At 47.8% G+C, this 27,572-nt stretch overlaps 1 protein-coding gene across 8 annotated transcripts; it reads right to left on the reverse strand.

The window, feature by feature from the left end:
* On the reverse strand, nt 1-27,572 carry Kif25 (kinesin family member 25). Of its 8 annotated transcripts, XM_021644018.2 has the most exons (11): nt 27,360-27,572; nt 24,444-24,532; nt 22,605-22,641; nt 12,509-12,576; nt 11,680-11,754; nt 7,789-7,938; nt 4,418-4,594; nt 2,543-2,694; nt 1,202-1,306; nt 728-883; nt 1-248 (listed from the first exon to the last, which is right to left on the reverse strand). In XM_021644018.2, exons 4-11 carry the CDS (start codon nt 12,523-12,525, stop codon nt 73-75), a joined length of 1,008 nt encoding a protein of 335 aa, XP_021499693.2. In that variant the 5' UTR covers nt 12,526-12,576; nt 22,605-22,641; nt 24,444-24,532; nt 27,360-27,572; the 3' UTR covers nt 1-72. The 8 variants fall into 8 exon arrangements, with proteins under 8 accessions (XP_021499693.2, XP_060229323.1, XP_060229324.1 ...); XM_060373340.1 differs by lacking the exon at nt 27,360-27,572 and having other exon boundaries at nt 24,444-24,606; XM_060373341.1 differs by lacking the exons at nt 24,444-24,532; nt 27,360-27,572 and adding an exon at nt 24,201-24,374.

The following is a 27,572-nucleotide window of genomic DNA, read 5'->3' on the forward strand; positions in this document are numbered from 1 at the left end:
AGAAACCTGTTTATTTCTGAAGCACTCACACCCCAAAGCAATGACAAGAAGCACATCTCAGGGAAGAGCCAGTTACCATACCAGGCCCATCCCTGGCTTCCGCATCTGGGAGCTGGGTGGTCTCCTTCTGGATGGTCTTCGCTCAACCTGCCGAGCTCGGGCCCCAAATTTTAGGCCTTGTAGAGTCTCTGCCATGTGCTTCTGCCCAGGGGATACACACAGAATCATCAGTAACTTTGCATCACCACCTTTAAAAAAAGAATTAAAGATGCCAGGTGTGAAGCATGAAAATGGCATCAGTAAGCACCAGACCGCTATTTTCATGGAGAGCTTCTGCCCACACTCCAAGCAGGGATTGCATGTGTGGAGAGAGTCTGCCCATACTAGAAGCCATTGAAGGCCACTCATCCCTCAGTGCGGTCCTATCTGCAGAGCTTAGGCATCCATGGACTCTGCCTGCCACCCTGAGGAGCTCTGTAGCGTGCTGGAAAGGCAAGGGGAGAGCCTGTTACCTAGGCCAACCTACAGCACAGTTAGTGTAAGCTGCAGTGACTGAAAGTCCTGAACACACCAAGGACAGAACATGGCAGGGGCCTGGCAGAGCCGTGACTTTGCCAAAGGCTGTACAAATGTGAGGCTCCCTTAGGAAAAGAAACAAGCATGGCTGGGCTAGTCCCCAAAGCTGGGCTAATCCCTTCTGCTTTGGGGGTCTCTTAGGAAGACAAACCAATTGAGTCCTGAAGCAGGTGAGTGAGTTTGCTGTTCCGATACGGGATGTGGTCACAGTGCTCTGACAAGGCTCCGAGGACATCTGCGAGGGCAGCCAGACTCCGGTTGATGAAGGAGGTCTCCTTCAGTGCCAAGCCAGTCACCCCAGACACAGCTGGAGGGTTTGGAGAGCAGCCAGCCGTGAGCATGTTGGCGGGACAGGAACCAGGCAAACAGGGGCGGCTCTTAGGAATTATCATGTGGCCCACCCCGCCATTAAGATGAGTCCTCCAGTGGGTTACCAAGGTCCCTTTAACTGCTGATAACAGTTCCTCTAGGCACAGACCACCAGCAGAAAGAGCTGAGCTTCTGGCCGTCAGAAGGTAACAGGGATCTAACATGGCCTTCTGGGCTAACTCATACCCTACCTCCACTCGGTTGCCCTTTGCTGACATGACATTCATCTGGGACATATCTTCTAGTCCCTGCTCACCTGCGCACTCACTGCCGGCCAAGTCCACAAGCTGCAGCCTGGCCAGCAGCTGGCCAGCACGGTCTGCAGAATCCACTGGAGCAGAGGATTGGCTGGACTGTAGGGCTGGGGCAAGGAGAGCGACGAAAGGAAAAGCCAGAAAGGACTGCTCAGCCTCACGTCAATCAATGTGAGAGCTGAAAGTCCACCCTTAGGACCCTGCTTCTCATTTCACTCGTAAATACAGATAGTGAAGGAGTATTTAAGGAGTAGAGTAACAGTCTTTGCCTCTCTGGGGGAAAACAAAGCATGTTGTGCTAAAGATGGTTCAGCCAATGCCTGATCTGTTCCCCCAAAACTAAATAATGTTGCTGGAAACTGCCAGGGATAGTGTGAACTAAAACCTCACACAGAACAGTTATCTGCCTTCCTGAGAGCAGATCCACTGTCCTTGCTCAAAGAGCTCTCGAAACCTCTGCAAAGGGCTTTTTCATCTTGGGGCATTCATCCATCTTGCTGTGTGTCATGTTCTCAAGTAAACCTCTTAGAGATACTTTTTAAAGCTTAATCAATCTATCCTTGTTATGCAAAACAGAAAACACTCTTCTGTCGAAAAAGAAAACAGAACCCACAGGCAGTTTCACTACATAAAAGGCAGCCTTTCATGCTTCCTGTCCAGAAATCCCTTGGCAGGCAGGTGGGCTCCCTAAGCACCCAGATGCAGGCACTACCAACATGGAGCTTGCTGTGGCCAGCTAGTCTCTTCCCTTGCAGAAGCCAAGTGTCATTGTGACAAGATGAAGAATGTCCATCTACACTGGCCATCCATGTGACTGAGAACCAGCCTTGAGTACGACCTGCCATGCCCAGAGCTCTGCACTCGTGCAGTACCCTGTAAAGATCCAGAGTAGCAGCTGTCCAGCACAGCATGCGGGCCGTGAACTTGCAGCATTTAACTGCTGGGGTGAGTCTCATATGATCAAGCTCTGCATGACTCAGTGGCTGACATCTAAGCTGCTGCCCTCGGCATCGCCAGCTTTTTCCAACATAGCCCTTGTCCTCCTATGTGCGTGGGGCTGTGTTATATACTGATACCCTAGAGCTTGCATTTCATTTAGGATGGATGTGTGTCTTTCCAAGGTATAAGTGCACCCTCCTTTCCAACTTGGGTGCTTCCTTCCCTCTCCTTCCCACCTCTGAAGGGCCCTGTGTCCCAAGGGCCCTCTTGATATGGGCTGTAGACCACCAATGATCACGGCCATGCTCACTTAAGTCCTGAGAGATACCAAGAGAGAGGCCACGCTGGTTCTATGGGGATGGGCTTCTCTACCTTGAACTGACCCAGCACAAGTGTCCACTTACCAGTGCTGTCCAAGGAGGAAGCTGTGGTCAGAGTTGCCGTGACAACTAAGTGAGATCTGGAAGAGTTCTTGTGCACCAGGGTGGGGTGCTGCACTCTGAGATGCACAGCTCTGTGGATGAGCCCCACAAACTCCACGGCACTCGTGACAGCCCTGGCAAAGGACGAGATAGGCCAGAGGAAACCCCCAAGCTGATACAGCAGGGGACAGCTGCTCCACGCTCAGGTTAACCTAAACTCACTCCACTGACAGACAACTCTCATGTGAGCTAAGTGTGCCCAGTTCAAGAAAGTACAGTGGCCAGTCCTAGAGAGAGAGAGGCCTGTAATCCCAGAACTCAAGAAGTACAGGAGGGGAATCACAAGTTCAAGGCTGGCCTGGTCTACCGAGTTCAAGGCCAGCTCAGACAACTGAGTAACACCCTTTATCTAAAAAGGGAGAAGGGCTGAGGATATTAGTTCAATGGTAAAGTGCTTGTGTAGAAATCAAACTGATGAGTTTTGAGGCCCTGCCAACCTTTCACACCTCTTTGTTCACTCTGAAATACTCAACGATTTTAGAGCAGAGTCAAAAGGCCCTGACCTAGCGACTACTACTCTCTTCAGTTGCTACATCCTTAAGGCTCCAAGTTTTAAAAATATTTTGTGCAGCCAATCAAATCTATGAAACAAAACTTAAGCTCCACTCTCATCTTTGTCCGTGTGGCAGGCGGCTGATGAACGCTTGCCTCATCAGGGCCCGCCAGTGAAAAGCTGGCTTCTAGTACTTTCTGCGAGCACATCATAGCTAGCTGTGTGCCTTCCTGTAGGCTTTTCCAGCACTGTGCTTAGCTATGGACCCTACAGTGGGCAGCCTGACTCACATCCTCACAATGGAGCAAGAATCCCCTCGTCAGCTCTAGGCTGGCCAGGCAGGAGCATCTTACATGCTGAGCAAGCCTGGCATAGCGGCATGCACCTTGAGGAATGCCTAATGGTGAGGATATTTAATGAATAAGATGGTTCCCACCTTTCCAAAAGGATTCATTATAGCATCCTATAAAATACTGATATTTCCACATGTGAATAGTTATACTCATCCTTCACTGAGTGTGTTTATGTGTGTGTATTGGGGTGGGCAGTGTGTTTCAATTCTCTAAGCCTCTTCTTCAAGGCTGGGTGGTGTCCACCAACTCTCATGAAGATTTTCTTTAAATTAGAAGTTATTTATATAGGGTGTCTGTCGTGTGTGTGTGTGTGTGTGTGTGTGTGTGTGTGTGTGTGTGTGTGACTAGATGGAGAACTCAGGGTCAGTACATGCCACCACTGAGCTCCCCTACCTCTTTTATCTTTATTTTTAAAATAGTTTTATTAAGTTATCTTTGACATTGGGGGCTGGGCATGGTGTGCTCGCCTTTAATCCCAGCACTCGGGAGACAGAGGCAGGAGGATTTTTGTGAGTTTGAGGCCAGCCTGGTCTACAGAGTGAGTTCCAGGACAGCCAAGGTGACACAGAGAAATCCCATCTCAGAAAGCGATAGATAGATAGATAGATAGATAGATAGATAGATAGATAGATAGATAAGTAGGTAGGTAGGTAGGTAGGTAGGTAGGTAGGTAGGTAGGATATCTTTGACATTTAAAGCCTATATATCTTGGAGGTGAGACCCTGATGTTCTGATTGGCATATGTGCTGTGAGATACTCACAGTATCCCATCTGGCTAAGATCCCTGTTGTCTCTGCAGTTAGCCTTGTTATGCTGGACCCATATGCACACACTAAGCACACTCCATGAGATGCTTCATTGGTTGACAGCACTGGTTCCCTTCCAGGCACAGCTGGGAGTGGGCTGCTGTAAGTACCTGTGTTCAGGGCACTGGGCTCCATGGCAACTCACCTGCAGGTCAGCTTGGCTGCCTCTGAACGTCCCTCTTGGGTTGTCACCGCCTGGCACTTAACCCCAGACATCACTGCAGAACTGTCTTTGGCCAGAAGGTCAAAGATGTTGTTGTTGTAAATTTCTACTATGGAGACATCAACCTTTGGGCTTCTTGAAGGGTTTTCTGAAATGAGCCTGGGAGAAACACAAAAATTCAGGCATCAGGGAAGTTCAGTGGCCCATCACAGAAAGCATCATAAGAATGCCTCTTGAGGGCAGATGGCTGCAGTCGCAGGAAACACAAGTCACACGACCTATGAAGTGGAGTGACTCCACTAGAAGCATGGTCACTGGGGAGAAGAAACCTGGAACCCTGTGGGTGAAAGCTGTCTTGAGAACGAGGCTACCTCCTAGGAGCTGTCTGTCACCAGCTACCATGACAACAGGTGCCCTTGGTACTAGGCACCTACTGCGTGAAGAGTTATGAAGAGTACAGCATAGACACAGAAGCCTACACCTGTTCTTTGTCCCTCACAGATACCCCCAGTGGTGCAGGAAAATGGGCTTCTAAACAGTTTTCCTACCAAGGTTAGTTTACTGAGAGGCCTATTTGGTGAGGGGAATACTGGGGCCAGAGATCCTTCTCTTCTCCCATTCCCTTTCAGAGGCTACCTAAGAACCACCTCAGGCTCACAGACAGAAATTTTGTGTCTTACTTAGAGGGAAAACAACAAAACCCCATATGGCAAAAATGGCCACCAACATTTGTCTTTTGTCTTCCTTCCCCTATGTCTCCTGGCTCCCAGTCCAGGCTGAGATGGAATCTCAGGAGCAGAGATGAAACACAGCTGTTCTTGGTCTTTGGGGGGGGGGGGGGGGAATCCTAGCTGCCACTACACTTGAACAGTAAAGCCAGCTGGCCTTGAAAACTGCATCTTCTCAGGAAGCTGTTCTGGAGGATGGGGCTGAAGTCCCACACAGATTCTACTAGGCCACACTGGCCTGTCCATTCTGATTTGGGGTTGATGGTGCAAAGCTTTACCACAAACATCTATGTATTTCTGTGTTTCTGATCAATGCCTGGCACGCTGGAAAATACAGTATGTTTTGGTTAATAGAGATGACAAGGAAATTTAACCCTGAAGCATCAGTGTCAACATCCAGGGTTAGAAGGGATAAAGGAGGACATAGAATAGAATGACCCCATCCCCCACACTCGCCACGGTTGTCTTGTTTCACTTAAATTGGTGGGTGCTTTCCTTTGGTGACACAATCAGGGACACTTTTTAGGATAATGGTTCAGAAAGGCATTCCCTGACATTCAGGCCTGATGCTACAGTTCTGTATGTTGAGAACTGATAGCTTCCTACACTGCACTTTGGAAGTCACCCACACGCCCTGAACCTGTTACTCTCAAAGTCTGGTCTACAGTGAGTAGGAAATAAAGAGTAAAACATCCTCCGTATTTTGACTGTGATTCTCCTGGAAGGAAATGGGCATGGGGGAAGCTGGGGTCTGGCCCATCTCCCAACTGGAAGAGGAAACTCCAACTCTGTCGGTTCATCCTGACCCAGCATGTCACCGTGGCCCACGGGAAACTTCAGACAGGGCCGGGTGAGAGTTCACATTGGGCTAGAATGTCCCCCATAGGCTCATGAGCTTGAGGAGTTGTTTCTCAGCAGATGGAGATTATGGCCTGGTTGGCAGATGTAGGCTAACAGGGTGGGCCTTGAGAATTGTACTCCAGCCCCTCTCTGGCCTGAGGTCCCTGCTTCCTGACGGGTGCTGTGTGACCAAGTCACATCATCCATCTTCCTGTTGTCCACAAAGCTTTCCCCACCCTGATGGACTAAACCCTCTGGACCATGACCATGATTTTGCATGGACTTCACATGCAAGTTAAGGCTGAGTAACTGACTCTTTAAATACGTTCATGGGTCATGGAGAACTATTTAGGATGTTATGAAGACAGGTTTCTCCATCTATGAAGATTTATTTTCACTATTGCCAGAAGAAAAGCAAGCCAGCAGTGGCAGGGCCTACCCTCCGGGGAGCCTCACTGCTGGCTGTGTAGACAGGGGAGCCTCTAGGAGCCAAGAGCATATATAGGCCCAGGGTCAGTAATGGCAGAGCCAGGGTCCCTCGACCCTCAGTCACTAAGGTCAGTCTTCTGAGTCAGCTTGAGCCCTTCTCACTCGAGCTGCTGTTGTGCCATCTCTAGCTTGCCGGACTGGGAAGAGGAAGGTCAAGGCAAGAGGTCACACAAAGCAATCCATGTGTACTGTTTCCACACGTGGGGAAGCATCTGGCTGTCACAATGCTTAGAAAAGGGCGCCCTCAAACTCTGGTTAAAGACATGGCTCCCTGTGGTCCTGTGAATGTGGGCACATGTCCCGAAGGGCCACCCTCAAAGCTGCTTGTCTCTTGTGCCTGTCTCTAAAGCACAGTGACCCAAGCTGGCAAGTCTTCTGGAAATAACAGCCACGGGCGGTGGAAAATTAGCAAGGGTTTTGCAACTTTTTTTTTTTTTTTCCAGAAGCAGTTAGTACATGCAGATAGAAAAACACATCTGTTCATTTGCACAAATACTTAATGAACAGTGGTTTGAAGAGGCTGAGGTGGGAGTGCTTACATCACTGTCTGGCTCTGGGGGTTAGGATAGGAAAGGTCAACACAACAGGAGGAATCCCAAAAAAACAAAACCGCTCTCAGGGGAGGTAGGCTAGGGGCACTGACCTCACTGCTCTGTGGAGCTGCTGCCTGCTGGGTGTGACCCCAAGAGCCAGCACTTCCACTAGAGATGTGCAATGTCCAGCTTCAGGTACATGTAGACAGAGAGGTGGGAAGCCAGGAAAGTGACCTCCCGAAGGGGCTGTTCCAGTGACAGCCACAGGAACGAGTCACAAGAACCACAGTATCCAGGCCGTGCCACCGAGGCAGTCTACTCAAGACCACCTTTGCTGTCTTCCTCCTGGGATGACTTTTGTTGGTAAGGTGATTAGCAGTAGCAGCAGGCATCCTCTGGGGACATGCTAACGAAACAGGGACCCTTGATGGGCCAAATACACGGCGACCTCTGTGATAGCTGAAGCACAGGCACCCAAGGAGCATTAGGAACAGAGGTGTGTCTGCTCTGCCCTCCCTCTCCAAACACAACCCTAGCCAAACCCTCTACTTCGCGTAGGCTTCTGTGGAGTTCTCGGGAACGCGCATCCTAAGAATAGATGTGCCATATGTTTACAGTCAAGAACACCCAGATACAAGGGGCTGCTGCTAGGATTGGTTGAAGGACCCCTGACAGGGGCACCGGCTCTGTCCATCTCCCAGCCCAGGCTTGTTCTGTCAGGGCTCACGCTGCCTGCCCTGAGTCCTCACCCTCAGGGGCATACCTGAAGAGTTCCTCGGCTGCTCTGGGTATGATCCCCGAGTCTTCATCAGCACCTGAGGGCAGCCCAGATCTCTCTTCAGAGCGAGGACCCAACATGGTGTAGCTTTTCCCACTTCCAGTCTGTCCATATGCCATAATGCATACGTTGTACCTGGAATTCAAAACCTATTTAGTACAGCAAAACCTAAGTGGAGTCTGGAGCACTTGACTCTGGAGGTTTTTACCTGGACACAAAATGTCAGTGTTCTCCTGTATCTCTGTTCCTTGTAAAGCAGGCTTTCATTCACCTATCCTGTCATCCATCCACTGCATAGCAGCCTTGTGCACCCTCTCACTAAGCTAAGCTCACCCAACACACCGCTTGACAGGTTCCCATCTTGGCCCCAGCCTTCTCCAGGAGCCGCTGCTTAGTCCCTCTGCTGGCCTGTGGGTCGCTGTCAGCTCCCACCTTGTTGGCCCTCACTGTGGTTGTGGAGCCCCCCTGTCTGAATTCATTTTCCTAGCTAACGCTTGTAAGATCTGACTGATGGAAAGCTTGCACAGTTTCCTTTGAAGTACGCACGACAGGTCCAGCATGGGCCTATGGTTATACCCATAACAGCCACTTTTTCAATATTTTCCTTCTTCACCTCTATTTTATTCATTCACTTTGTGTTCTGGGAGGGGTTGTTTCATGGCTTGTGTGTCACGGCATACATGCGGAGGTCAGAGGGCACCTTACCGAAGTTGGTTCTCTCCTTCCACCGTGTGGGTTCCAGGGATCACAGTTTACGTTCCCAGAATTATCAGCCAGCATCTTTAGCTACTGGGTCATCTCACCAACCCAACAGTCATTTTTTTAAATATAATTTTTTATCCAAATGTCTGTGGCTTCTTATTCCCTGTGGACACATGGGGACCAAGGCCCACTCTGATAGTCAAGTGTGTGCTCCCTCACAGTCCTACCATTTACTGTTTCATGACAACAGTTTACTTTACATAAGCCCAGAGTTATTGATAGATTCCTATTTTTTTTTCTAGCCATTTTATTTTAAACCAAAACATCAGTGAGAGGCCTGGAAACACCTAAAGGAGTATTTACAATTGTTTATGAATCATAGTTATATTTAAGTTTTAGGAGTTTCTTGGCTGTAAAGAAGCAGGCCTCCTGGCCCTACCACCCAGTACACACCGAAGACTTCCTCATGACCTCTTGGAATCACCTGGTGATGTTCAACAGCCACGTACGCCTCACTTGAGAAATTCTGACTTAGTTACCTCAATCCAGACTTATCCATTTAGCCTTGCAAGTTAAGCAAGTAAGTGTCACTCTTTGATAAGTGGCACTGTGCAAGTGTTCCTATGGGTAGACATCTGTGTCACGTCTGGAGCCACAAGAGGGAAAGCAGAAGCCCTGGGTCCAAGGCTTATCACTCCATTCTGCCGGGGCTCTGAGACCCTGAGGAGAATGGAGCAGGTCTGTCACCCGAGGTGCTTCCCTTCTAGAGCTACAAAGACTCGGTGTGGCCCTCGCTCCACACCTCTGCCACCTTCCTGACGCCCGAGTGTGCACCTGTCCCAAGTGTGGCGCCTTTGATTGCGACCAACAGACAGGCAACTCTCGGGGCTAAGCCACTAGACATGTGGAGCTGGAGGAGGCGCGGCACTTGAAATGATGCCGTGGCTGGGCTTCAGACGGAAAAGCAAGTCCGGTAGGTGGTCTAACCACGATGCCCACTTCACTTGGTTAACGGATGAATGCTGACCAGACAGACCTTCCCTTGTCATTTCTGGTGGAGGGTCTATTTCGGACAGATGCAAAAACAGAACTGAAGCCCTAAATGCATCCCAGATGAAGGGAGGATTGGCCCATAGACAAATGGCAGTGGGGAAGATGTGGGTGTCCCAAAGTGGACCTTCCTCTGCAGATTGCAGGGCTCTGGCCATGCAGCACACTGGCTAAAAACAACAGTGTGGTGACAAAGGTTCAACTTTGCTAGGAAAGCCTTCTTCAGAAAGTTTTAGGAGACTTTCTTTAAAACTGAGCTTCTCAAAATGCCCTCAAGTTCAAAGTCTTGGCTTGGAGTACTGCAATTCAGTCTCTGCCCTACAGCTCTGGCCCTTGCCTATAACTTTCCAAGATTAGAAGTATGGTTCTCAAAGAAGACAACTCCCTATCAGGCACTGTTGTTCTCAATGGTTTTTAAAGTGGTTAAGAATTCAAAAAGAACCTGGGTGGACTATTCTGCCAGGGCCTCTCAGTTTCATCTGTGATGTCATTTAATTGTAATTTTTTTTTGTCCTGCTTTTTCTGTGTTGTGGTTAATCTGAAGCTCTACGATTAACAGCGTTTGTCTGAAGTATTTGTATGAAGCTGGGAATACCCAAGTTTGTTTGTTTTGTATGTCCTCTTAGTGGGCTGTTTTCTTGATCAGAACGCAGCAACCTTTATTTCTTCTGATTGGTTTTTGTTTCTGATATGTCAGGTATTAGAACAGCAGCACTTACTTGTTTCCTGGGTCCATGTGTTTGGAACACTTTTTTCCACCCCTTTACTCTAAACTACTGTCTGTCCTTGAAGGTGAGGTTTACTTCCTGTAAGCAGCAACATCAAAATAAAAACAAACAAACAAAACCGGCTCCTGTTTTCTAACACAATAGGCTAGTCTGAATGCTTTTTTGGATGAGGAATTGAGATCATTACTATTCGAGGCAATTATTAAAAGATGTGTGTTAATTACTGCCCTTTTATTGATTTGTGGTGTTTGTTTTTTTAGGCCTACTTTGCCCAAGAACTATCCAAGCACTGTTTATTGTTCGCATGGGTGTGTCTGTCCTTCTGTTTGGTATGCGGTATTCTTTCCAGGATTCTCTGTGGGATTGGCACGGTGGTCATAAATTCCTTTAGCCTGCTTTTTTATTGTGGAATGTTTTTCTTTCTCCTTCAATTATGACAGGTAGTTTTGCGGGGCATAGTAAGTAGTCTGGGTTGGCATCCATGGGCCCTCAGAACTAGAAGTTCACTGTTTCAAGGCCTTAGGGCTTTTACAGTCTCTATTGAGAAATCAGCTGTAACATTCAGACTTAAACAGGACATTTATACTTTTACCCCCTCTAAGTCTCATGGAGTATCCTGGGAGAGAAGATAGAATGAAAGAATTGAGGATGGGGAGAGCTGGGAACTATCTTCTAAGCATGATGCAGGCATTGCAATCATGAGTTCACAGAAGCTGCAGCTGCCTACAGCGGTCCTACACAAGACTGTGCCTTTTAACCACCCCCAGATAAGGGGGCTGGGTGGACTCACTGGGCCTCATCCTGTCTGCGGAACTGTTGGCTACTAATGGATTCACGAGAGGTCTTCAGTTGCAGGCCCAATGCTGAGCCCACTAGCTCCACTGGCTCATTCCAAACCCACTGTCATATAGATGGTCCTGGTTAAACTTAGCAGGTCACAAACAAAACAAAAGGACATAAACATTAGAGAGAGGAGGGAAGGAGGAGCTGACAGAAGTAGAAGGAAAGTAGGAGACATTGGGGTTCAATATTAATCAGGATGCCCTGTGTGTGTGTGTGTGTGTGTGTGTGTGTGTGTGTGTGTGTGTGTGTGTCACTGTCAAAGAACACCTTTAATTAGTAAAAACAAGATAAGAAAAATCTGAACAATTCTAAGGAGACTCTTGTGGTAGAAAAAGCATCTCCACAGGCTGACAGTGAACATGGTAGCATGCTCACAGCTTGCATCTGATGCTAGTTCTCACACACTCCGCTCTGCTCCAGGAGAAAGTTTCCACCTTCTGCTCTCCTGTCACTCACAGCCCCTGAAGTTCCAGCCATCCTATGACTGGAATAAGGGGCTCTTATATATAAATGTAACGATGGCACTGACCTTGAAAAAAAAAACGGAACTCACCCATCCAAGAGAGATATGAGGAGGGGCCGCACATCTTCAAATACCACTGCCTGGGACTCTGCTGGGCCGTACACTCTGGGCGTCAAGGAGAGGGGTCACATTCATGTAGGAGGCAAAGAACTACTGCTGTATAAATACAGAAACTAGGGATAATACACCCTACAGCTTCCCATACAGAATCCTCACAGACAAGAGTCATACGAGAGCTTTACTGCCTATTGTTGTCCAAGCTGGCAGGGCATGGGAGAGCAGAGACAAGCTGTTAGAGAATGTAAGGAGAGCACAGATGTGGGGAGGAGGGCAGACGCTTGGAAAGAGGGTACCAGAGAGCAGAGATAAGCTCTCACATTTAAGGAGCACAGGGGTGTGGGAGGGGGAGCAGACGCTTGGAAACAGGTGGATCTTCACTGACTTGGACTCTTCTATACTGTGCCCCTGCCTGCTAACTAGAAGGGCTGCCAGGTCCATGGCAGCTCTCTGGTCCTGTTCTCTGGTCGTTAGTGGCAGGCTGGAAGAGCCTCCACATCTCCAGCTAAGGTCCACAAAGCCTCAACTATGGGGAAGGAAGAGTCCTGAGTAGGGCAGTAAGCAGAGCGCAGGCACTCGGGTCCCCTCTCTCATGCTGGGCATTACTGTTGTCCTGACAAGATACTTGCTATGAAAGTTACATGACTAAGCATGAGACTTGTACCTGGAGCATTGGCATGAAGCTCACCTGTGACCACAGCCATGGGAACTGCTGAATGAACCCCACATCTGCCTAAGCCCTACTGAGTTGGTGTCCCTGCCACTGAACCCAGCTCTATGCTTCCCTTTGAGACCTTCTCACCTTTCAAAATTGTACATCTTGTCAGCCGGCGGGCGGCCAGGAAGAGCCCACCTCACCAGGACTGTTTCCTAATAGGAGACAAAACAGAGCAGGCAGATTCAGGCAGGGTTCCATTAACCAAACAGGGTCAAGGCTGGTGAGTGGTGGCCCCAGGCAGCTCCAGCTGCTGCTTGTCTTTGATGGCAACTTCTCCTGGAACACACAGAATGCTCTGATGACAGGTGGGACTTGGCTGCTCAGGGACTCTGCTATGTAATAAAGACAGCAGCCAGATGGCCCTCAGGAAGTGACATTTAATACTTGTCCCTTCAAAGATAGGGTCAGCTGTTCCCTGACTCGAGGGCAAAGCTGCACTTGTGGGGTCCTTAGGAGCCCATCATGATGAGGCACAGGTCCCTTTGAGGCCAGGCAGTCGAATTATATAACCACACCCAGGAGAGGTGAACTGCCTAGTCTTAAGATGTGACAACTTTAGATCCTTTTGAGTGGATGGTTTTTAAGAGAGGGCCTATGTAGCCCAAGCTAGCCCGAAACTTCTGTCAGGCAATCTTCCTGCCTTTGCCTCTTCAAGTTTAGGTCTCACTTAACAGCCTATGAAGAGAAGCAAAGGCATTCTTGTGGGAAAGTGCCAATGGCTTCCTCCATCAAAATGAAAACAAGCCTTGGTTGTTTCCAGCTCTAAAACAAAATGCAAATTCACAAACAGATGGGGGATGGGGAAAAATACACAACAGCGACAGTGTGGTAACCTGTGGACATCTGGGTCCCTGTCTGAACATCAAGAGCCTGGTGGGGAAAATGGATAGAGAAGAATGTATGGTGTGTGATGATAAGAACGCTCTGTGGGGAAAGGGCTGTCGCACAAGACTGGGTCTGAGCTCAATCCCTGGGGCCCACGTGAAGGTGGAAAAGAGAAAACGGACCGAGCCCAGTTGTGTGCACATGCATACTACCCACAAGAAATAAAGTCTTCGAGAAGAAAAGATATAGAGTATCTATGGAGATGTGTGTGTACACCTATGTGAAAAGTGGTGCCTGTTTTGGGAGCAGAGCTACAAACTCCAGGACCAGCGGCTCTTTGCTCCGGGTGTGGTCGTTTGTCTTTATCTACTGCTGAAGACTCAGTAAAGGCAATTGCAGTACAATGTGCACCATGCAGGCTCCCCGGCAACCCCCGCACACTGACATCAGCAGGCACTCAGCGCAGCTTCAACTATTTGTGCAGCCGGGGCAACCCCACAGGCATCCCAGCCAGGTAAGCAGGTGCGGCCGGTTACAAAAGGCTGCCGAACAATGGCCTTTGGCAACTCCTCTGATCGTAGACTAAGCTTCGATTCAGCCTGCAGAGCGCCCGGACTTTGTCTTTCCTAACTGTTGCTGCTCCTCTTCAATGTGGCCAGGTCTCACACTCCCCTGGCTCTCCTCACACCTGATTTGGCACATCACCAGTTAAAGAGGGGGGCATGTAGAGCTACTGATCCCTGAAGGGATGACACAGAGAGCTGCTTCCTAACAAATTACCGAGGCCTTGCTTTGAGTGCTCAGCTGGAGAACCTAGCTCAGGCAGCGACTGCAGCCAAGATTCAGGAGCACAGACGGGGTGGGCCAGGCCTCAGGGCAATAGGCTGTGAGGGAGAGGCAGGACTAGGGTGACAGTCTGTCCTATCACTAAATGCCACAGCAGCCTGCGGAGTCATGTGCAGGCACCATCAGGGAGCGAGCATACTGAGGGTGCCATTTCTGCGAGCCCCTCTCCTCTGCACACTGTCTGGCCACCACTGCCTTGCATCTGTGTCCCTACCTACTGTGCCCTGTCCCTGGGTGGCCCTTTTATTCTCTTCACATTTACTGAAACATCAACAGGAGCAAAAACCCAGATGGACAAGGACGGTGGCATTTCTAAGAGTGGCCACTGATAGCTTCCTGGCAGGCTCTCACTGGCCTTCTGGCCTTGGCCTCACTGTGGTGGGATATTTTTACTGTCAGCCACAAGTGACTCCAGGGCCCCAGCTATCTTCAAATACTTGAGCTTTAACCCTTAAAAGTAAAAAAGTGAAATGCTAAGGTTTACAGTGTCTCACCGAAGCCCCACGGGAAACTACCTAAGGAACACAAAAGCCGTAAAAGCTCACCAGTGCTCCAGGCTCTGAGCATGAGGAATGCTATTCACAAAACTATCCCAAGAACAATGCTTAACCTTTCCCAACACAGTCTACCTGCCTGTGCTCCCAGGCAGCCCCTTATTTCCCGGAGCCGGTCGCTTCTCTTTAGTCCCAGGGTTCATACCCTCCTTTCTCACAGCTCAGTGTTTGTCCAGATGGGAGTTGCACAGTGGGTTCCTTTTACCAACTGGCTCATGGTAGTCTCTGGGAGCACCTGCAGGGACACACACACTCACACACACATGCTTATCATCTATTTCTCTTTTTTCGTCTGTTTTTGTTTGTTTGAGACAGTGTTTCTCTGTGTAGCCCTGGCTCTCCTGGAACTCTCTATAGAGAACAGGCTGGCCCTGAACCTACAGAGATCTGCCTGCCCCTTCCTCCTAGTACTAGGAGTAAAGGCATGCACGTGACCACCTGGCTTATCATGTATTTCTAAGGCATGTTTTGTGGTCTGGGAATCGAGCCCAGGAACTCACAGGTGCTAAGCAAGTGCTCTACACATAACGTGCATTCTCCAATCTTTATGTTCTCATTTGTATCCAGTTCCTAGGATATCTTCAAAAGCATGTAGGGCAAGGAACTACCAGACAATCTCAGAGACGAAGGCACATTTTAATCTGAATCTCACATAGGAGTCCAGTAGGAGGTACATGAGTTTCAGTGCTGTTCAGCCCGAAACCCTCCGATGCATGCTCACCACTCTCACGGCCTCTACCTTAGCCTTGCTCTGGCTTAGATCAAGGTTCCTAGCTGGAGGGTACCCAGTCATCTCACAGAATGGAACGGAGGCTCCATGCTCCAATGGAACAACAGATCTGAGGTGGCGCTGCACTCACAGTGAATACCAGGACCTTCCCCCTACAGCCGGGATGTGGTCCTCTATTCAAGTTAGGGGAGCAATATCGAGATAGTCCCTGAAGGGGGCAGAATCCCCTCATTTTGGCAGACATCCTACATGACACAAGGAATGCTAGGTTCATATGAAATCTCAGGACCTTGCTTCCTTCTGGGGCAGAGACACTTTGCTTGAGAACTTTGGCCAAGGAGTTAACAGCCAGAGATATTGAGGAAAAGACAACCTTGGTGAGGTCTGTGTGGGACCTGTATTGGCCTCCGAGTAGCTATTTATGTTCATCAACAAATTTCAGCAAAATTACAGAGTGTGAAAGAAAAGTCCCCGAGAAGCTCAGCTAAAGCTAACCAAGGTAGAAAAATTATATTATGTGAGTACTGACAACTAAAGCAAGATGTGGTCAGTAAAGTGATAACCTTTTATTAAGGCCCTCAAAATCTGGACACAGAGGTATTTTCTAAGACTGATACTCCAACCAAGGACCATTCATGGAGATAACCTAGAACCCTTGCTCAGTGTAGCCCATGGCAGCTCAGTCGTCAAATGAGTTCCCTAGTAAGGGGAACAGGGACTGTCTCTGACACGAACTCAGTGGCCTGCTCTTTGATCACCTCCCCCTGAGGGGGGTGCAGCCTCACCAGGCCACAGAGGAGGACAATGCAGCCAGTACTAAGTTAGATGGGAGGGGAGGAGGACCTCTACTATCAGTAGACTTGGAGAGGGGCTTGGGAAGAGATGAAGGAGGGAGGGTAGGATTGGGAGGAAATGAGGGAGGGGGCTACAGCTGGGATACAAACTGAATAAACTGTAATAATAATAAAAAAAGACCAACAAAGCAACACAGCACAACTTCCTCACCAGCTGGCAGAAACCTGCCTGAGGATGTATTTTCTCAGAGGACAGTTCCTGAGTGTTGACCAGAAAGACGTTGGCAGGCTGGAAAGACTAGAGTTGGTGCTGTTCAGTCACTGGTACTCTGAGAGCTTACCTGAGGAATGGGAGCTACCTGAGTGGGATATCTTTGTGTGCGTGGAGAGGGGTGTTGTTGATTTGGGGAAGTTGTTGTTACTTTCGGGTTTTGTTCTGTTTTGTTTTTGAGACAGTGTTTCACCATGTAGCTCTGGCTGTTCTGAAACCCACCACGTGGACCATGGCGGTCTGGAATGCACAGGGATCTCCCTCTGTGAGACTAATGGTGTGCACCACTACAACCAGCTGTGAGATGTCTTTAAAGCCCCAATCCTGAAGATTCTGTAAGTCTCCTTTGGCTTGCTTTAGCAATGGTAGTGCCTGAGGAAATACAGAACAAACTATACCTTTGAGGCCTGGTGAGACACATTAGAGGTTAGACACATTAGAGACATTTGACACATTACAGGAGGTCGCAACCTGAGTTCTAGTCCTGGAACCCATGTCAAGGTGGAAGGAGAGAAACAGCTCCTGTAAGATATTGGATCCACTGACATCTGCAAACCTAACATACACAGCATATAACGATAATAAAAATGGCTTTAAAGAAAAAAAAAAAAAATCAAAGCTCTTAAGTGTTTATTTCCAGAGAGGCTCTGTTAATTTTTGAAAACTATAGTCATTTTTTACTCTTTGTAAAAAAGAGTAAGGCCATCAAATCACTGATCAAAACTATTTTCAGTGTTGTTATGATACACAGTCATAAGACTGATTCCCAGGAAACAGGCTTGTGTAGCAGACAGTAATTAACAGCAGCACATCAAAAACCTTCAGATCAGGAGCTAAAGAGATGGTTTGGGGGGTTAAGCACACTGGCTGCCCTTGCAGAGGACCTGAGTCCTTAGGTCTTGAGGACTGAGTCCTCAAGGCTTGAGTCCTCAGACCCATACTGCATCTCTCAGCTGTCTGGAACTCCAGTTCTGGGGTGTCTGACACCCTTCTGACCTTTGCAGGCACGGAGTAATGACTGTGCACATGTACATTGCATAATACACACTGTGCGTATAATATACACTAGGCACATACGCACCGCAAAATACACTCTGTGCACACACACACACACACGCAGATACCCATATACATGAAATAAAAATAAATAAACCTAAAAGCACAGCCAAACAAGACTCATGCCTCCTGAGCGGAAACACGGACTCTTGTTATTACCAGACAGAACGGTCAAACTAACACTTATGACCTGAGAGAGCTGCCACACTGGCCCATATGACTTGAGAGAAGAGCCAGACTGGTTCTTATAACTTGGGAGAGTGGCTGTATTAACTCTCATGACCAGAGAAGAGTAGACATACTACTTCTCATGACCGTATATCCTGAGATTTCGAGTTGAATTCAAAACTGCCAATATTAGCAGTCAGTAGCTTTCTAAATTCATTCTGTGATGCCTGCAGTAAGTCAGAACAAAATATAAACCAGCCCAACCCAACATAGCTTCGTTTTTGGAGACTTGCTAACATGCATACCGACACAGAAGTGAGAGTGCTAGTTCTGTAACCCTGCATCAAACACCCTGTTCAATTTTTTTTATATTTTTTCCCATCATTTTAAAAATTGTTTTTATTTCTTACAATTTATTCACTTTGCATCCCAGTTATAGCCTCTCCCTTGCCCCCTCCCAATCCCACCCTGCCTCAAGTCTACTGATAGGGGAGGGCCTCCTCCCCTTTCATCTGACCCTAGCCTATCAGGTCTCATCAGGACTGGCTGCATTGTCCTCCTCTGGGTAAGGCTGCTCCCCCATCAGGGGGAGATGATCAAAGAGCCAGACACTGAGTTCCTGTCAGAGACAGCCCCTGTTCCCCTTTCTAGGGAACCCACTTGGACACTGAGCTATCTGGGCCACATCTGTGCAGGGGTTCTAGGTTATCTGTATGCATGGCCCTTGAGTGGAGTATCAGTCTCAGAAAACACCCCTGTGCCCAGATTTTTTGGTTCTATTGTTCTCTTTGTGGAGCTCCTGTCCCCTCCAGGTCTTTCTATCTCCCCTTTCTTTCATAAGATTCCCTGCACTCTGCCCAAAGTTTGGCTATGAGTCTCAGCATCTGCTCCAATACCCTACTGGGTAGTCTTTCAGAGGCCCTCTGTGGTAAGCTTCTGTCCTATTCCCTGTTTTCTCCCTCTTCTGATGTCTATCCCATTTATTTGCCTTTCTGAATAAGGATTAAGCATGTTACCAGGGTCCTCCTTGCTTAGCTTCTTTAGGTGTACAGATTTTAGTATGTTTATCCTATATTATATCTCTAATATCCACTTATAAGTGAGAATATATCATGTGTGTCTTTCTGCTTCTGGGATACCTCAGTCAGGATGATCTTTTCTAGTTCCCACCATCTGCCTGCAAATTTCATGATTTCCTTGTTTTTAATTGCTGAGCAGTGTTCCATTGTGTAAATGTTCCACAATATCCTCAGTTGAGGGACATCTGGGTTGTTTCCAGATTCTGGGTATTATGAATAAAGCTGCTATGAACATGGTTGAGCAAGTGTACAACATGTTGTGTACTTGAGCATCATATTTTGGATACATGCCTAGGAATGGTATAGCTCAATCTTGAGGAATCACTATTCCTATTTGTCCTATTGAAAGCGCCAGATTGATTTCCAAAGTGGTTGTATAAGTTTACATTCCCACCAGCAATGGAGGAGGGTTCCGCTTTCTCCACATCCTCTCTAGCATGTGTTGTCACTTGAGTTTTTGATCTTAGCCATTCTGATGGGTGTAAGGTGAAATCCCAGGGTCATTTTGATTTGCATTTTTCCCTGATGACTAAGGACATTGAGCATTTCTTTAAGTGTTTCTCTGTCATTCAGTAGTCCTCAATTGAGAATTCTCTGTTTAGCCCTCTCTGCACACCATTTTTTTAATTAGATTACTCGATGGAATTGAGTAGAAGATCCAAAAAATAAACCCACATACCTATGGATACCTGATTCTTGACAAAGATGCCAAAACCATACAGTGGAAAAAAAAAGATAGCGTCTTCAACAAATAATGCTGGTTTAACTGTAGAAAAATGCAAATAGACCCATACCTATCACCCTGCACAAAACTGAAGTCCAAGTGGATCAAAGACCTTAACATAAAACCAGACACACTAAACCTATTAAAAGAAATAATGGGGAAGAGCCTTGAACTCACTGGCACAGGAGACAACTTCCTGAACAGAACACCAACAAACATAGGCTCTAAGATCAACAATCAATAAATGGGACCTCATGAAACTGAAAATCTTCTATAAAGCAAAGGACACTGTCATCAGAACAAAATGAAAGGCTGTAGGCTGGGAAAGGATTTTCACCAACCCTATATCTGACAGAGGGCTAATATCCAGAATATATAAAGAACTCAAGAAATTAAACAGCTCCCCTGTTCAATTTTTACAGATATTCTTGCATAAATCCAGTTTTCCCTTTTGGCACATTCAAAACTGAAAACTAAAACCATTTCAATCTACCTGCAAAGCCACAGTCTACGCCTTCAACTGACAAGGACTCCTAAAACACAATCAAGATAACATGAATCACACCTTGTGAAATAGGTGTAACTTTAAGAGTGGGTGAGCAAGCCTGCTTTCTGTTGGTAGAACAAAATAACTGAAGCTGAGTAATGCATGGAGAGGTTTGTCTGAGTCAGTTTTGTCATTGGCAATGGGGTGACCTCAATGGCTTAACCTTTGTTATAGTCCTATGTCACATCTTGGTTGGATTGTGCACCTCTAAGAAAGGTCACAGGATAAGAAGTGAGAGCAGATTTGTCTCCTTTCACAGCCTTCAGTTCTTGCTACATGGGCTCCCTCTAGACATGACCTAATTGACTTGCAGTAGGCACCATCATTAGTGTGTGTGTGTGTGTGTGTGTGTGTTGCATGAGTGTATGAGCATAAAGAGACCAAATGAAAACCTTTTTCACCACTCTCCCTTACTACCCTGAGATAGCTCTCTCACTGACACACAAGTATATCATTTCAGCTAGGCTGTGCTGGCCAGTGAGCTCCAAGAATGTGCTTGTGTCCCACTGTCCCCCAATGCTGGGCCTACAAGCATACACAGTCACACATGGTTGGTGCCAAGGTCCTCAGGCCTGCACAGCAAGAGCTCTTAGCCATCTCCCTTGCTCCAGGTCCTATCTCCTAGAGACTCTATTCATTCCCAGTACATCTACCTGACTGGGACAAACTCCCAGTACAAGGCCCTTTGGGGAGGTCCATATTCAAATCATGACAGTGACAAAACTTGCCACCCCAAGCAAGCCAATTTGACAGAAGGATCAGTCCTTGTTAAAGGCACTTGACAGCAGGTACAAGGACACCTGACCTCTCTTCCCAAAATCTGAAGAAGATAAGGGGGGTCTTCTCACTGAGGAGAGGTCAGCCTTGGGTACGCAGCTTTCTTCTATCCTACTGTTCCTCTTGGCTCATGTCATATGAAAGCATTTGGGTTTTCCAAGTAGCCAGGTGCCCCCAACACCCTTCCCAGTTGTGTCTGACAAAGCCACATGAAAACCACTATGTAACTAGAGTCCTACTGAATGGCATGTCCCTCCTCTACTCTCTCTCTCTCTCTCTCTCTCTCTTTCTTTTAATAATCAGATTTGTTAGGGAAATCATATTCTTTGTCTAGTGACACATCCTATACTGTTCAGATGTGGCTGGCTGCTTCTTCCTCCACATGCTCACCTGGAGAATGGCTGGGAGCAGGTACATTGGTAGCAACGTGGATGCATCGCTGGTCACAGGACATAAGCCATTGTATCTCTAGCTCAGTGCATTGCACACCTTTACAAAGAAGGTTCTGTCAGCCCCAAGGGCAGCATATCTATAGGGGACTAATGAGAAGGCCCAAATGGCTACTGGTGATATTCCAGTTTCACCTTTTGTTCTGAGCATTTTAGATGGGATCGTCCATAAAGAAAAACTTCCCAAGGTTGGAGAGATGGCTCAGTGGTTAGGAGCACTGGCTGTTCTTCCAGAAGACCCAGGTTCAATTCCCAGTACCCACAAAGCAGCTCACAGCTGTCTGTAACTCCAGTTCTATGGGATCCAATACCCTCACACAGACATGCAGGCAGGTAAAAACACCAACACACATGAAATAAAATAATTATTACTTTTTGTTTGTTTTTTTCAAGACAGGGTTTCTTTGTGTAGCTTTTCGCTGTTCTAGAACTAGCTCTATAGACCAGGATGGACTTGAACTCACAGAGATCCACCTGCCTCTGCCTCCTGAGTGCTGGGATTAAAGGCATACACCACCAACACTTGGCTAAAATAAATAAAAAAATTTAAAGTTGAATAAAAGAAAAGACTGATATTTAAAAAAGAAAACCTTTCGTCAAAAAACATGTATTTGTCCTGAATTCTATTTCTTATGGGAAGGGGACCATAGATGTATAATTCTTTCCCTCCACACCTCCTAGTATGTACTGAGGCTCCAGTAGCTTTAGAGGTAATCAGTGAAACAGTAGGGGACTTAGGATTTTTAGCATCATCTTGCATTTCAATTGTCTAAAGTCCCTGAGCTCTGAGTTTGTGGATGAGCATCTCTTGCAGTGGGCTCTACATCCTGAGTCAGGATCATTGTCTACAGAACTTCTTTTACTGTGGATACAAGGGGCCCAGAACAATCATCTAGGATTTCCCCTGCCCATGAGCATGATATACACCCAACCACAGTTGGCCCCACTGCTACCACTGGGCCTGTCTGTAGACAGTACTAAGATATCTGAGGAGCTTAAGCAACAGTCAGGCTTATTTCAAAACCAGAATAACAAAGTCCATTTTTCACATAACTGCTTTCATATTTTCTCAATGGTTGAAATCTTAGAACTTCCTAGATGGGATCTTTTGAGCAAGAAAGCGAATCCTGTGAAGCAACTTCTTCACAAAGACATGTTTTCTTGCTATTCTTGTTCACTGTCTGTGGCTCCAGCAGAAGTGGGAAACATTTTATATCCTTATTCAGTGTGAACAAGGCATGAAGAAAGAAGGCAACGTGTGCCTTTTCTACTCCCGAGTGCTTCTCAGTGTAGGGGTCCCCGGCACACTGGGATGTGGCAGAGAAAGGGTCTTTGATGTAACTCACCAGGGACTACTTACATCATCAACGGCTCGGACCACTTCTCCAGGGATGGCACTGCAGAGATAAGGCAGTTGTTAAAACTAAAAGCACCACTGCATGTTACTTCTTTCTGATACTCAAAGGCACTGGCAATCCCTGTATGCCTGCTACTCCGAATTCTTTCCTCCTCTATGCTGTTCCCAAAACTCTGCCACGCACCCTGCTTTCTCCATCTTTACTTTTTGTTTCATAGTCCCACCTCCTGCACATGTTCTGAGAGTGGGTCAGCTGTGGGATCCATGCAACATGTGACTCTCCCCTACACGTATGCCCGTGTTAGGACGAGAGTCATAGAAAAGCAATGGCAGATGTGTGCCTGCAGGAATTAGAAACCTGAAAAAGAGCAAAATAAAAATAAAAATTAAAATAAACTTCAAAATAAAAATTAAAGGAGAAGAAGCAACAAGAGTGTCGATGAAGGTTCTGCCACCTCAGAGGAGCCTTTGAGGGAGATGAGCAGTTTAGTGAATGAATATCCCATCAAACTGGAACTGTCCGCATCTGAACTATTTGGCACCCCACCCAGAATGTGGAATGCTGGGGGAGGGGGTAACTGAGAATCCATTTCTGATGGCCTCTGTTTTCACTCATTTAGCCCAAGTATGGGGGTGTATGACCACTATACCTTACAGATGGGAATAGATTAACAGTGTAAGAGAAGCAAGCCAAGGATCCGAAAGGAATGCTCATTGCTCTTCAGAACAACTAAGTCTCACAGGATACTGTGAGACTGTTCTCCAGTCGTAGCTTTGCACAAATGACCATGGCTGCTGGTGTGAAAACATCTTATGTACTATGGCCAGCAGAACGGAACACTTAAAGATTTGAAAAGAAAATATCTCTGCCACTACCAGAAACATAGGCAATATTTGGGGCGTGGCAATATGGCCCAGTAGTTAAGAGTGCTTCAAGATTTGAGTCTGGGTTGTAGCACTCATAACAAGGCAGACATGGTCTTACACATACTTATAACATGTGTTGAGGTGGAGCTAGAAAGATTAGTAGAGTTCACAGGCAGCTAATCTAGATGAAAAATTCAAGCTCCAGGTTCAGGGAGAAACACTGCCTCAGTAGAATTAGGTAAAGAATGATAGAAAAGGGTAATCAGCACCTTCCTCTAGCCTGCGTGTGTGTGTGTGTGTGTGTGTGTGTGTGTGTGTGTGTGCACCTATAAACAAACATGTACACATGTACCACATACACATACCAAACTCATGTAAACACAAGATGGACAGAGATGGTACATGTCATACTAGGAATGTATAACATAAGGAGAAAATCTCGGGGGTTGGGGGGCTGTTCTGGGATAGAACCGAAAGCATGGAGCGGGCCAAGGAGTCAATACCCACTGCAAATCCCAAGGACACCAGCCTAGACTAGTGGAGGGGAGGTAGAGATGAGAGGATAGGGGCAGACATGAAAGGAAGGAGGCAGAGGCGGGGGGTCAGTGTCTCCTTAGGAGCATGGGACATGTCCTGCTGACATTCCTTAGCCTTGATGAGAGGTCTCGGGAGGAAGAAATGCCCCTTTGCTATGACCTGAAGGGGAAGGCTGGGTGAGACCCTGCTACTTACCCAGGACACAGGCTCAGCCCCACGGACGTGCTTTCGCAGGTACTCTGGCTACCTTCCAGCCTGATCCCAGTGGCCTTGCCCTACGTCCTAAAGGAGCACCACTCAAGAGACAGCTGAGGCACCAGGAGCTAGTCCAGGGTCCAGGGCTGGGAACACTGCAATTCCTGCCACTACCTTAAGGCTTTCTTTTCAAAAATGACCCCACCCCAAGATGTACACAGTCAGAATGTGAAAGTAAATTACCAGCTCTGCGGAGACGAACGATCCAACTCTCTATCAAACGACAAAGGGGGACGAATGCGACAGTGGACTCGAATGCTCCCTTTCAGCTCCTACAACAATAAAGAGCTTTCAACCACTGATAACACAGGAGCCAGCTCGGCAGCAGACCTGCCCTGACCTCTGAAATTTCCCCACAGGGCAGCCAGCTCAGGGCGTCTCTGGTTTTTTATCCAACTTTTAACAGATTTTGTTCACTAAGTGGCAACAACCAAACAACAACAAAAAAAATCCATTTCCTGGTATCCTGAGCTAAATCTCTCAGGCATTTCAGAAGGAATTTCAATAATTTGGCTTATGGCTTGTTATCCTGACCCTTCCTGGGGTCATCTAGATGATGTCATGGTGACTAACTGCCTAGAGGAGAACAAAGAATGAAAGTGAGTCGTGCACACAGAGAGGGCAAGTCTCCTCCAGGGTAGGAGCAGATGAATGGAGGATCCATCTTGTTTTGTGGATACTGTCAGCACAGGATTTATGCTGCTCGGTCCACACCTGTGTCCCAGACCTGGGTGACAAACCCTGTTGAAGAAGCCCATCCATCTTCTACCAGGGTGCCTGAAAGCATCTTGATCTCACCTATGACACCACCGCACACTCCCTCGGCTCAGCCCCACCGCTGTCCGGAGATGGCTGAAGCCTGCTATGGTCTGGTTTCTTCTCTAACCCAGCAAGCCTCCATGCCACACGGCCTGTGGAGCCCTCTCTGGCATACAGCTCTGACACACAGCGGACCTTGGCTCAAGACAATCAGTCAGGCCCCAAATATCTGGTAACCGGGTATCCTGGCCCCAGATGCCCCTGGATGCCTCCCCCTGACAGCCTTGGTCTTAGGAAAGCGTGAGGACTGGTAGCACACTAGCGAACGTGCAGGCGAACTGTGGGAGGGAAGGCTCACATGGGAAAGCAGCCCTGGAATGCCTTCACAAGAGCGGACCGGGATGGGGGCTAGTGAGAAAAACGGGAGGAAGGAGGTGGGACACAACAGGCCCACCTGTGTGCACAGCATTGGTGCTGGCCTTAGAGACAGGCCCTTTGCCACTCCTGTGGATGAGATCTTTGCCATCCTTCAAAGGGGGTAGGGAAGATGGGGATGTCGGCATTTAGGCAGATGAGTCCAGCAGCCAAGATGCTACAACCAAGGCTGAGACTGTTGCCTGCAATTGTCTGGAAACCATCCAGGTGGCCTAGTAATACCAATAGCTATTCAAACGCGGACACTGCTTTCAGGACCTGTCTGGGCTCAGGGTACATCATTGGTGTGGGGACCCTACATTCTTCAGCATCTATCACCCACAACTTTCTGGCTTTATTATTATTATTATTATTATTATTATTATTATTATTATTATTATTTTATCTAAAGCAGGCTCAGCCTTTCAACACTACCTGTTAAAACTCTTGGCCATTGATCCTTTTCCATTTTCTATTGGCTTCAGCTGTGGTAAGATCACCTTTAACATACAAAAGGCACCCAGACAAAGTCACGGTAGAGCCTAGTGGCTGTTGTAAATACCGGGAAGAGAACTCCATGTGCGGCCAGGCTCCTGAAGGCAGAGTTCTCATCTCCTCCCATGAGCCTCCGGATGCTAAGGAGAGCAGCGGGTACACCCAGCCCACCAGCAGTCAGCACATTTGGAACCTGTCTGTTGTTTGTATGGCATGCAATACTTTCTCCAGTGCCTGCAGTTGGGCACCGTGTATATGTCTGCTGCTTTAACACCTGCAAAGACGTGGGCGCGCTTTACTCTCATGAACTCTTAGTGGGTTCTCCAGGGACCGACACTTTCTGCCTTAAGAACCAACTATGCCGTGAAGATTAAGATGTTTTTGTGGCTTTTGTTTTGTTTCTGTTTTTGTTGTTGTTGTTTTGAGACAGGGTTTCTCTGTGTAGCCCTTGCTGTCCTGGAACTCATTCTGTAGTCTAGGCTGGCCTCAAACCCAGAGACCCACCTGCCTGTGCCTCTCAAGGGCTGGGATTAAAGGATGTGCCAACACTGCTGAAAACATTTTTCTCAAAAAAAAAAAAAAAAAAAGGAGGGGGAGGGAATTCCCTGAAATGCTTTAGTAGGTGCTTGTTACACTATAAGCATTCAGAAACTATCTCTAAGGTCAGTTCTGAGCACTGAAACAAGAAATCAGATGTGCTAAAGAGCAGGTGCTTCTCACTGTTGCTAAAGTCTAGTGGAGCTGTGCGCCCACAGACAGACACACAGGCTTTTGGAAATTAGCAACCACGGTTCCAAGATACTAGGCAAAACACACCGATGGAAGCCATGTCTTTGAGAAGTGGGTTGGCCAAATGCGCTGTAGGCCTTGGCGGCTCATGTTTGTGTGTGGAGGTCTGGCCTTCCAGGGAACTTAGGTCTTGCCTTTTGGAAAGGCAAGAGATCCTTGGAGCCTTCTCTATGTTTGAAAAAGTGGTACAAGGCCTTGAGGGAGGAAGCTGCTCACAGGCTTCAGGGACCCCAAGGCTCTGTGTCAGGGAAACTTCTGGGCTTCTTATAGCCTAAAAAAATTCACCCCCTGCTCACCTGTCCCACATTCACATCATCTTAACCACCAGTCTTTGAGGTCTTGATGTGATCACAGTACCTAGAGTGACCAAAGTTACCCCAATACTGTGGTGGACCTCTTCCTCTCCATTACTGTCTCCTGTATGAGTGGCCAGTGGCTTCTGGAGGCTTGATCCTGACAGTCTGTGGCTCGACTCTGACGTTCTCTGCCCTACCTAGGCTTACTCCTGCCACCCCATCCCACCTCCAGCATTTCTATAGGAGTCTAGCCCTTTTCATCGGTTCTCACTGGGCCGTGACCCCACAGTCATCCCTGGCATGTCCTGAGCTGCCGGAGCACCATGCAGGCGATGCAAGCACTCACCACCAGGCTGTTATGGAGGGCTCTTCTCCTCTGCTGCTCCAGGTGGTAGCGAGAAGCCAGTTCCCGCAAGCACTGCTGTAGACGGTCAGCCTCTGCCTGGCAAGCTGCAGGGACAATTCACCCCAGGTCACCTTCCAGTCCTCACGAGGAGACCCTGCGGTTCCCTATGCAAGCAGGACCTAAGTCACGTGGAGGCTGTGGGCCACGGTGGGC

This window comes from Meriones unguiculatus, chromosome 20 (assembly GCF_030254825.1).
Source record: "Meriones unguiculatus strain TT.TT164.6M chromosome 20, Bangor_MerUng_6.1, whole genome shotgun sequence".
Classification (NCBI taxonomy): Eukaryota; Metazoa; Chordata; class Mammalia; order Rodentia; family Muridae; genus Meriones; species Meriones unguiculatus.

Coding starts and splice junctions, on each gene's coding strand:
- Kif25 (XM_021644018.2), bottom strand. Junction 7,939..11,679: donor CTCATATCTCTCTTGGATGG/GTGAGTTCCGTT, acceptor TTTGAATTCCAG/GTACAACGTATGCATTATGG. Junction 1,307..2,542: donor TTCCTCCTTGGACAGCACTG/GTAAGTGGACAC, acceptor TCCTTGCCCCAG/CCCTACAGTCCAGCCAATCC.